The sequence below is a fragment of the Piliocolobus tephrosceles genome, chromosome 17 (assembly GCF_002776525.5).
Source record: "Piliocolobus tephrosceles isolate RC106 chromosome 17, ASM277652v3, whole genome shotgun sequence".
Lineage (NCBI taxonomy): Eukaryota > Metazoa > Chordata > Mammalia > Primates > Cercopithecidae > Piliocolobus > Piliocolobus tephrosceles.
In genome coordinates, this window is record NC_045450.1 from 73,608,419 (window position 1) to 73,619,518 (window position 11,100).

An 11,100-nucleotide genomic window follows, 5' to 3' on the forward strand; every position below is an offset into this window, starting at 1 on the left:
CCCCGAGCAATGTCCCCAAAACAAGTGCCTCCCAGCCCCGAGCAATGCCCCATACAGGTGCCTCCCAGCCCCGAGCAATGTCCCCAAAACAAGTGTCTCCCAGCCCTGAGCAATGTCCCTCCTACATGTGTCTCCCAGCCTTGAGCAACGTTCCAGACAGGTGACTCCCAGCTGCCAGCAATGCCTTCATTTGCCCCAACACCTGGGCTAATGGGGTTCCAGGGGGCAGAGGAGCTGGGACACCCAAGGACACATTGGGTGGGTTCCTGCCTCTAGTGGCTGGACACACAGATGCATGTGCACACAGACCAGCGCATGTTGAGGACAAGCAGGTGACATAAGGAACAGCTGAGGAGTGCACTGCAGGGCTGCCTGTTGGCCACTGAGACGTGACTGCCTGGCTGGCCCTCCTATTGGGGTCAGCGTTCCAGGGGCCTGGCAGACATGGGGCTGCTATGGAAGGTCCCAGGGCTGGGCCTCACCCCTTTTCTCAGGTGACAGAGCTAAGGCCAAGCCTCTTGCAAGGAGGCCAGGGTGGCCCTCCTGTGCCCGGGACACCTGCACCCTGTGCCCTTGGCCTCAGGAGCCTGAGGGGCGACCTCTAGGCTCTGCAGACAGGTCAGAGGTCACAGGGCTCCCAAGTCCCTTGCTGATGGGAGGGGGACTAGATGCCTCTGGAAGGCGTGAAGTCCTGGCCAACTCCTGCTGTCAGGATGACCGAAACCCCACACACACTCACAACTGGCTCCCACCTCCTGCACAAGGACACGCTCCCTACACAGGGTACCAACTCCCCTGCTCCCGGAGTGAGCCCTCCATTTCCCTGCGTCCACTCACCCCCCACTACCCTTACACGCATGCACACGCATGGACACACGTGCACACAGGTATGCACATGCACACACGCGCACACACATGCACACACGCACGCACGGCTATGACGTTCACGCACGTCTCTCTTGCTCCACTGTGGCCCCGAGTGCCTCTCTCCAGGGAGCCCACCCCTGCCCTTGCTGAGAGTGTGCGTCTGGGGGTGGGGGCAGCTCAGAGCCACCTGCTCCCTCAGGGCCGAATTCCTCCAAGGCTCCAGCCGCATGTTCACGCCTGTGGCTGAGGCCTGGCGGGGCCTGTGTGTGCCGAGGAGGAGAGGAAAACCCTTTCTCCAGGATGGAGACGCCCCTGGGCTGGGCTGGTGCAGCAGCTCCTCCTGGGAAGCCGGTAGGCACGTGCTGTTTACTTCATGTGCCCTGGATAGTGGGGGGTCTTGGTGTACCCCTCAGATCAGGCCAGCCCTGCCCATCCTAACCTGGCCCTGGGAGGTGACCCTGCTGAGTGTTGTGGACTCTGCCTGGACGGGAGGGAACATGGGACGTGGGGGCCCACATGCCGGGCCCCCTTCCTGGGCTGCGTCCCCACAGCTGTGGCCCCGGCTGGGCCTGGCCTCCCTTTCTACCTGCTCCTGCAGGCCTGGGCTGGAAGGGGCCACACCCTCCCAAGGTTGACTGACCAGCCCGTACCTCCACCGAGGCCCTTCTGAGGGGTCAGACCTTCTCTAAGTGTCCCTCCAGTAACCCTTAGGTGGCCGCCATTGGCTTCCTCCACTCCACCTTCCCAGAAGCTGCCTGAGGCTCTCACCTTCCCGACCGCAGTCTAGTGGCACCTGCGACGTGCCTCTCGGGTCAGGGAGCCGTGCTGTGGCCCAGGCTGGGCTCTGCATCTGTGCACACACAGGCTGCACGGTCATCACACACATTCCACGCGGCAGATGGGCACCGAGGCACCAAAGACACTCAGCAGGGCAGCGTGGCTCCCCGAGACCGTCTCCTGTCCCCGGCAGAACCCACACACCGAGCAACCAGCGCTGGGCACAGTGGGACAGGGTGACGCCAGCCCTGTGCTCAGAATGTTCTTGGTGGAGAGGGCGGAACAGATGTGCCCACAATGACGGCCTCCCCTGGGGCCCAGTGCTCACTCTGCTCTTGCTCCAGCCTGGGCCTCACAGATACCCACTGCAGGGTCTGCAGGAGGAGGCCAGAAGGGCGGGGGGCACCGCAGAGGCCCTCAGACACACCAGTGTGGTAAGGACGTCCAGACAGACACAACCTTGCCTGCAAGGGCTGGGGGAAGCTGCCCTGGTTAGGAGCGAGGACCTGGCCGCCAGGCCCAGACGTGCCCTATGACTCAGACTCGGCGCCTAGCCTCAGTTTCCTCATTTGCAAATGGCTCCCAACCCATCCCGGAGTTCCAAGTGGGGCTCCAGGGATCAAGGGACAGCATGGCAGTGACTCCTTTGTACCGTGTGTCCCCAGCTGGAGTCGCTCAGGCCAGACCTAGGCTTCCCTGGCCTCTCCTTCACTGCCCAGGTCAGGTCACCCCCCAGGTCAGTGGCTCCATCCCGACTGGTTTTATGGTTTGGGTGATATGTGAGGCTGTGGCAGTAAATGGCCCCCATACCTACTGGAATTCTGGAAACCACTAACTGAAGGTCAGATATGCCATAAAACCTTGAATGCACACGTGGCCTCGGTCGTTCCTACGGGCTCGCTGCAAAATTGAGACACCTCTGCTGCTGGGGCCGTGAACCTCCACACGGCGTTCTGAGCGGCGCTCCCCTCAACCAGGGGCGGCCTGCGTAGAGGGTAGCCTGTCTGTGCCTCTGGCTTGAATGATCTCGGCAGTGCCTTCCTGGGCTCAGGATGGACGCATTGGCCCTCTGGAGTGCGTGGCACCGATAATGGCACCGTGTTCTGGGGCTTTCCCTCCTCCAGGGGGACAGTGGACACTGAGGCAGGATGCACTGAGCCCCTGGTCTCTTGCTCTCTGAGGTTCTGTCCGGAGGACCCCACCACACTGCTGAGTTTCCCTCTCACTGGTGAGCTCCAACTGGCCACACGGTGGACTCTGACACACACACACCCCGTCAAGACTGAAGACAGCCACTTGCGGTCACCCAGCCAGGCCAGGAGACGGCCCGTCACCATGGGAGATCTCACCACAGTGGGAGGCTGGTTTCTCCAGGACACGCAGGACTGTCACCGGGACTGTGGACCTTCCAGTGGCTTCTCAGACCGCCACGGTGCACACCGGGGCCCCTGCCCACCGCCCCGGCCGGCCTGGGCCTGGCCCTCCCTTAGGTGCGCTTACCAGCCTTGCCCTGGGTGCCTGGTCCTTCCAGCGGCCTGCTCGCCCTCGCCTGCCCGCGCGCTCCCTCCCGCGCTGCCGGGCAGTCTCAGCAGCTAAAGAGACGCCGAAAATAACCGCGGCACAAGTGCTTTCACTCCCGCAACAGGTGTGTTACTAAGTTAGACTGCACACGTGTCCCCAGCTGAGGTTTGGGGGCACACGTGTCCCCAGCTGAGGTTTGGGGGCACACGCGAGCACCCCCGCGGCTCCCCCAGCATCAAAGCCTTGGTGGGGGGGTCCGATGGGACACAGCCCTAAGGCAGCCCCTCCTGTCACCCCTGCTCCTTGCTGTGGTGGCTCCAGGAGCTGGGATTCACCATCTTTGCCATCCATAAGATCACACAGTGGGTGACAATAGCCACTGTCCAGGAGCTGCATGCCAGGCGCGGATGCATGGCCAGGCCCATCACAGAATAACAGCTGTGACAAGGACAGCCCCGTGCAACAGAAACAACGCACAGTTGTTCTGCCACCCTCATTCTTAGAGCCGGGAGTGACGCGACAGCCACACCTGGGCCATACTGCCAGGCTGGCTGGTAGGGATGGACCGGAGTCTGGCTGATGGGCTCGAGCATGGCTGCACTCACTGGCTGAGAAAAACTCTAAACACCGCCTGTTAAGAGCCCGTGCTCCCTGAACACCTGCCATGGGCCACGCCCGTCGACGCAAATGTCTGCTGGAGACTCAAGTCTGCTGAGCGCCCAGCGTGTGCCCGGCCCCACCATCTCATGGTTCCTGGAGATCACCCTTGGCACCAGGGCCCATGATGACTTCCATTTTACAGGTGGGGAAACTGAGGCACAGGTGGTGGCACCTGGCCAAGGTCACCCTGGCAGGAAGAGTTGCAGCTGGGACTCCAGGTAGGTGGGGTCTGCCCTAGCAGACATGGCTGAGCTACAGGCCTGCCAGGGACAGTGTCACGCCCCTTCCCTCTGCACTCATGGTCAGTCCCACTGGCCATGTTTTGCTGCTGGGGAAGGAGAGCTCAGAGAGGCTCTGCTCCTGCCTGAAGCCCTGCAGCTTGGAGCGGAGGGTCTGTGGGATGCAGGGACCCTGCGGCTCTGCCCGCCTGCGCCCTCTTCTCCCTAAGGACGCAGGACCCACATGACAGAGGCAATGCTGAGGGTGTGGAGGCCGTGGAGGAGTGCCGGCACCCCCAGGGAGGCAGTGCTGGGCCCGCAGAGGGTGCTGCGGTGAAGATCTCCGGGAAGGCCTGCGGTTTTTGTTATTTTACTTACAGAGACAGACCATAGACCATTTTAAGCAGCCATGAAAACGGCCGTGGGGCAGCGTCGCAGGCCCGTCCTCTCGATCTGTAAGCAAAATAAGAAAAACACGCTGTCAGGAGGGGCGTGGGCAGGAGACTCTGCCCTCAGGGGCGCCCGCAGCCGCCTTTTCCTACTTCTCAGAGCGATTTTCTGGATGGGGCTCTGTCACCACCCGGGGCCAGGCCACTCCGCTCTCTGGGCCTCAGTTTCCTTCTCTGAGAGTGGATGATTCTAAGGGCCACATTTTTGACAAGACCATTCCAGAGTCTATAAGAACCAAGGCTTCTCTATGAGCAGGGGCAGGGCCCCTCGTTTTCAACATCCTCTTCCCAGAAGGCACCTGTGACCCCATCAGCACCATCCTCAGGGGCCTGGGCTGAAGCTGCATGTCCTAAAAGTGATCTGAGACTTGGCTTGGAGTCTCAAATAAAGCCCTGGGTCAGTGCTGGAGGAGGAAGCACCAAACAGGAAGGAAGATTTGGCCGGGCGCGGTGGCTCATGCCTGTAATCCCAACACTTTGGGAGGCTGGGGTGGGAGGAGAGCTTGAGCCCAGGAGTTCAAGACCAGCCTGGGTGATGTAGGGAGTCCCCATCTCCACTATATAAATGAAGAAAGAAAGATTGAATTTGTCCAAGCTGAAGTCAGTGGCGAAGGCCACAGGAAGACAGGCTGGAGCTCTGTAAGCAGGTAGTGAGTTCTCTGTCAAGGGGGTAATCAAAGGCAGGGTAAAGCCTTAGCCCTTTAAGCATCCTCCCAGCTTTAGAGGAGTTTGATCTGGGTCCCTGCTCCTTATATTCCTCCCCCCTCCAGCCCCGTTCCCGCAGCAGCACCGCAGCTTCAACTCCAAGATGAATTTGTTCCCAGGGCAGTCAGTGGGCAAGAAAAACTTCGGCCCTCAAGTCTCCGTTCAAGCTTAGTCTCCCATCAGCTTGGCTCAGAGGTCAGTCCCTGGGGAGGAGCCTCCCGGCAGGGCTCTGCCACCGAGTTGTGGCCCCTCAAGGACACCCACCAGCCAGGGGCAGGGGTGCGGCCAACCACCTGGCTTTCAGGGAATTGCGTGGATTAGGCGATGAATCTGAGGCCACCTCAGGGGCAGCCAGAGCCTCAGACTAATGCTCCTGACAGCCCGGTGGGACTGCAGTGTCGGCTTAGAAAAGAAAAAGCACCTGCTTCTCTCTTTCATAACCTTCACACTCCTTAAACCAGCTGGGACCTCACCCCAGAAACCTGACCCCAAGGTGGGCTGAGAGTGGAGGGGGCGGGAAGGACCCCAGCCCCAGGCATGCTGGCTGCCCTCACAACTGTTCCCAGGTCGCCGGAAGCAGAGCCTGAGGCTCCGCTGATCCCACCCCACCCCCAGCCAGGAGCATCGGGTCCCCAGACCAGCACCTTCGAAGCAGAGGCTGCTGGTGCCCGGGGAGAAGCAGGTCGGGGAGACGCACCCTTGAGGGTCTGGGGAACCAGGCTCAGCCCACGGCGTTTGTCCCTGACACTGGGGCCTGAGGTCTGTGGAGTGGGCGTTTTAGGCACTGCACCCATGGCCGGGTCTCCTGTGGTCCGTCCTGAGCATTTCCTCCCCCAGGGCTGGGGTGCGCTGCGAATTGAACACACCAGTGGTCTCCCCTCTCTACCTATGCGGGCTCGGTGTGGTCGCAAGCTGCCTGGTGGAAAGAGACGGCCCGTGGTTCGTACCAGACGGGAGGGCTCTTCCGGAAGAGAGGGAAGGGTGATTCCAGCCCAGCCACATCGCCGTGTGACAAGCACATGTGAGAAAAAGCCCAGCCAACCTCTCACTAGAAACTGTGGCCAGCTCCGCAGAGCCAGGACCTGCATGCTGGGCCTGCCGTCCTCCAGGACCCGCAAAATCGTGAGTGTGGCATCCTGACTGTCGGAGGCAGGGCTGGCCCCCAGTACGGGCCCCATGACACGTGGAGGCCCCAGGGGTGCAGGGAATAGGTGTTAGGCTGTTTGGCTCCTACTGAGTGCTGGGCACATTTCCAGCTGTACCTGCCTCTGGGCGGCACACCTGGGGCACCCCATTGCTGGGTCACCCCATTCCCCAACCAAGTCAGGAGGCTGACTCGGAGCCAGCATCCCACAAACAGGGCTGCAAATCTGCTGCCTGACCCCACAGCCAGTGCTCTTTCCAGATGCAGGGGAGATGACGGCCAAAGCCTTCGGCGGAGCGGGCCCCCAGCCTCAGGGGCAGAGCCAGGGAGGGAGCCAGGCCTGGCCCATAGCCACCTGGTGCTCTGTGGACAGTCGTGACATAAAGGGACGGAGGAAGCAGCTCTTCCTGGCCTGTGGGGGACCCGGGGCCAGCGGGACAGAAGTCTCAGGCTCCTCCCACGGAGAGGGCTTCATTTGAGTTTCAGAGCTTTCTGGCCTCTGAATGTGGAGGTGGAACATGGAGTCTCCACCCCTGCAGACACTGAGATGCCCTCCTGAGCCCCCGGCCTTGAGGGGCCGGGACGCTGCCCACCCCGCCGGCCCAGCAACTGGGCCACAGAGCACCAATTCCGTCCTCAAAGCCAAGCCTCGGGGTTGACCGCGATGAGAACTGGCTGCTCCCTGCCCCACAGCCCCCCAGAGCCCCCCAGAGCCCACCCTCAGCGGCTCTGTGCGCCAAGCATGGCCAACCCCTTGCCCAGGGCCAGCAAGGTCAGGCCTCAGAGCTTCTCGAGGTCCCGCCCTTCCGGCCTCCTGTGCTGAGGCCCCCACCCTGGCCCCCGTGCTCAGTCGGGCTGCCGAGCTCCTGGGATCTGAGCCCCTCCAAGGCCAGAGCCGCTCCTGCGGTCCCTCCAGGGGGCCTGTACACAGGTGACCTGCTGTGTGACCCTGGGGAAGCCCCGGACCCCGTCCGAGCTCCACATTCCCTCTGGATGAGCATCCCTGGGCCTGCCAGATGAGGCAGGAAGCCTGAGGCACAGCGGCCGGCTTTGACCCAAGGCCCACGGCTGGCTCTGCTGCAAGGCCTGTGTGGACTCACCGGGCCCCACCACAGCCCTGGGAGGACTCTCACTGCAGAAGAGGAAGCCCAAGCCCCCAGAGGGCAAGGACCTGGCCCAGAGCTACGTAGTGAGAAGCAGGGAGCTGGGATTTGAACCTGCCAAGCCTGGGCTCTGGGCCATGCCACATGAGCTCCTCACACTCAGGGCTCACAGCAGGTGCCCACCGGCTCTGGGCAGGAAGCTCGGAATTTCACACAACACAAGGGGCTGCCCTGAAACACCTGGCCCTCGGCTGCCAGGTGGGGGCTACTTACGTGTGTGTGGCGTGAAGGAGGGGGGGCGTGTGGCCCCCTGGGACGCGGCAGGCGGTGGGGGCGGCATGCTGGGGGGTGTGGACCGGGGCTGTGTCTTCACTTCCGCTGGGGAGTCCGGCATCGCTGAGGCCTTAGCCTTCCTGTCCACAGGGGCTGCAACCAAAGGAGAGAGAGTGGGTGAAGCGGGCTAAGTACAGAGGCCAGCGCCCACAGCCCCACGGTTCCCAGCCAAGGCCCCACCAAGTGGCTGTCCAGCGCTGGGGCAGCCTGCCCCAGGTGCCCTGACAGGTGGCTGACGTCCCACCTGCAGGTGATCTCGGGGGCAGAACCAGGCCGGAGGATGGGCTTGGGCCAGCTCATCTCAGGTGACCAGCCAAGCTGGAGCTGGGGCCCTCGGTGTGTGGTGGCCCTGGGAGAGCCACACCCCACTCCAGGTTTGAGGCTTCTACAGACCAGGAGTGGGCAGTGCCCCGAGGCAGCGGTGCCATGCTCCCGCCTCCATGAGCATCCCCCAGGGGCTGTTCAGACAGACCGCAGCCTCTCCCCCGAGTTCTGACTCAGCAGGTCAGGCTGGGACCCAGAACCTGCATTTCCAACTTCTTCCCAGGTGGGGCTGCTGCTGGTCCGGGCCCCAGAGGCCATAGTTCTAAGAGTCTCTTCCACTTTCCGATGCTAACAGGCTCCCCTGGGCTGGGGGCAGGCGGGGGGTGGTGTATGCCTAGGGAGAGCCCAGCAGGCAGGCCATCTAGGGCGGCAAAACCTCCATTTTCACGGTCTTCTGCCCCAGTGATTCTTAGGAACAGCCAAGACAGAGGTGGCATTGACTTCAGGATGGCCGAGGCCTGGCCACGCCGAGTGCAGCCACCAGCAGGCAGAGGAAGCGTTGATTTCGGGATGGCCGAGGCCTGGGCACGCTGAGCGCTGCCCACTGGCAGGTGGTAATGCCAGGACACTTGATTAATCAGAACCTGCAGCTGAACAAGATTCTCTCGTGGTCTGAGGCTCCCTGAAGTCTGAGAAGCTCTGCCCAGGGCCAGCTGTGTGCGGGGAGGGTGGGAGAGTGCTCAAGGCGCTGGTGGGCAGGACTGGTGGTCACTGAGCCCCTTTGCGCCATCCAGAGAGCAGGGCCTGCAGCACAGACCTGCCCGAGACACCAGGAGGCCAAGCCAGCACCCTGTCTGCAGCATTTTCTGCAGGGGGTGCGGGTGTAAGCCCCTGGGCCTCCCCATTCATCTTAAGTCAAGGTCAGCCAGTGCCAAGGCAAGGCAGAAAGACCTGGGACTTCGGGGGCCTCAGCGGCTTAGAGCAGCAAGGAGGGCATCCTCTACTTGCTAAAACCTGGACTGCCCTGCAGCCTCCTCCTGCTAACACATGTGGGTCTCGCCCATGGCCCGGGGCATGAAGCAGGTGAGGCCACAGTTGGGGACTGGTGTCTGTCGCTTTATTAGTGAACTGTGGGCGCTACCCCTGCTTCTGCCCGTTCCCCATTCCCGGGGTCCCAGCCCCACTGTCAGACGGAGACATCCAGCCGCGGCCAGGGCCATGCGGCCTCTGGAAGATGATGGATAAATGACTTCTGCAGCTATCACGTGCCAAATACGGTGCCAACCTCGCCTGAGCCTCTCGCTGCCTGCCCCTTTCACAGAGGAGCAGAGAAGTTCAGAGGTGTTGAGGTCCTGCCCAACATCTCACGGCCGTGGCGCCTGGGCTCTAACCAGCCCCTGGTGCTCCAGGCAGGAGTAGAGCAGCCCCCTGTCTGCTGTGGGGAATGGTGGGGGAGGAAGCAGCCAGTAAACAGCCACCCAGGCCTCACAGCACCTGCTGTCCCCTCCGCACAGCCGCTGGCCTCCCTCCTGCAGGGCGCCCTGCCCCTCCTGGCTACCCGCCTGTCGGGAGGCTGATGGCTGGGCACACGTGCGGCCGCAGCTGTGGGGGCCGTCAACACCGCCTGGCTGCAGGGCCGGTGGCCAGTCCCTGGTGACATCCAAAGAAGGCGAACGTGGCGGGGTGTCCTGTAGGGTGCAGCCCATCCAGACCAGGCTGCCTTTGGGCCAGCATGGGTTGGGCACACCCAGAAGGGAGCAGGCAGGGATGGGGCCGAGAGCTTCAAACGCCAGGCTGGCTCTGGGGACACGGGTCCAGGACACTGGGGACGCTCTGTTTGGACTTTCCAAAGCCCTCCCACGGAGGCGGCTACATTCGAGCCACGATACTCGAATAAAACAGAAATGGATGCTGACAGCCCCGCTGAGGAGCTGGCGCCGGGTGCTGGACGGGCGCTCATACGATGGACGGACATGCCACATTTCCTAAGGTGGAGAGGGCGGCCGGGAGACTCTGGGCCATCATGCCACAGCGCAAGGAGTTGCCACAGCCATCATCCAACAAGGGCTTATGGCCACCACCTGCGTGCTCATGACACTCTGGATACCGAAGCCAGAACAGACAGTGCCCTGCCGGCGCCCGGAGCAGTCGGGGACTTCGTGTGGTTCCCTTTGGGCAGAACAGGGGCCCGTCCTCTTACTTCAGAGACCTGGATAGCGGCTCACTGCAGGGAGCCTCTCAGTGCTCTACAGATACTGATGAGTCATTCACCCTCGTGGAGACCCTCTGCGGCCGATGCTACCATCAGCCCGTTTTACCAGGAGGGACCAGGCTTGGAGAGGTGAAGTCATCTACCCAAGGTCACACAGCGAGTGTGCTGTGTGCCGGGATCTGAGCCATGACCTGGTGTTGCCCCCACAGGGCCAGGGCTCTGCAGGACTCCAAAGTTCCTGCTTGTCATCAACATGCTCGCCTCCTTTTAGGGGCAGCAGGTCTGGGATTCAAACCTGAGGTCGAACGGAGCCTGCAGGGGCAGGAGGCCCCGTGCCTGAGGAACACGCCGGGGAGCTGGTGGTGTCCTCCCCTCCGTTCTCCAGGCTCCACCCCGGGTTGTGCAGGGGCAGCCGCGCAGGTGATGGGACCTCACGGGTGTCTGTTGAATCCCGTTGGAGTGCTCCTGGCCGTGTGGCCTAGGAGAGCCTCTTCCCCTCTGAGCCTCACTTTCCTCCTCTGTACATGTGGAGGAAGCCAGGTGACGGATGATGAAGGCGAGGTCCCCACGCCCTGCCTGGCACGCAAGAAAACCAGGCCACGGCTCATGGAGCAACTTGTGGCCGGGACCTGCTCCTAGGGCTGCCCCTGGCGCAGACTCCACCCGAGAAAGCAGAAAGTGACAAGGACCCTCGGAGAAGATGAGAGGTGAGTGGGGAGAGGTAGGGGAACAACATTTGTGGCCAAGAGAACAGCCTGGGAGTTGGCCAGGACCTGTGGAGGGACCTGGGAAGGAAAGGGGGTGGCGTGCATGAGGGACCTGGGGAGGAGGGGGGTGAGGGTGCGGG

The 11,100-nt window shown here is 62.5% G+C and overlaps 1 protein-coding gene across 1 annotated transcript in view; it reads right to left on the reverse strand.

Moving 5' to 3' along the window:
• The window catches only part of CBFA2T3 (CBFA2/RUNX1 partner transcriptional co-repressor 3), a 79,104-nt gene that overhangs the window by 28,556 nt on the left and 39,448 nt on the right, over positions 1-11,100 (reverse strand). Inside the window, exons 2-3 of the mRNA XM_026447377.2 lie at positions 7,718-7,870; positions 4,422-4,496 (exon numbers count right to left, since the gene is read on the reverse strand). Of these exons, the coding sequence (XP_026303162.1) occupies positions 4,422-4,496; positions 7,718-7,838 (196 nt within the window). The 5' untranslated portion in view covers positions 7,839-7,870. The remainder of the gene's footprint in view (positions 1-4,421; positions 4,497-7,717; positions 7,871-11,100) is intronic.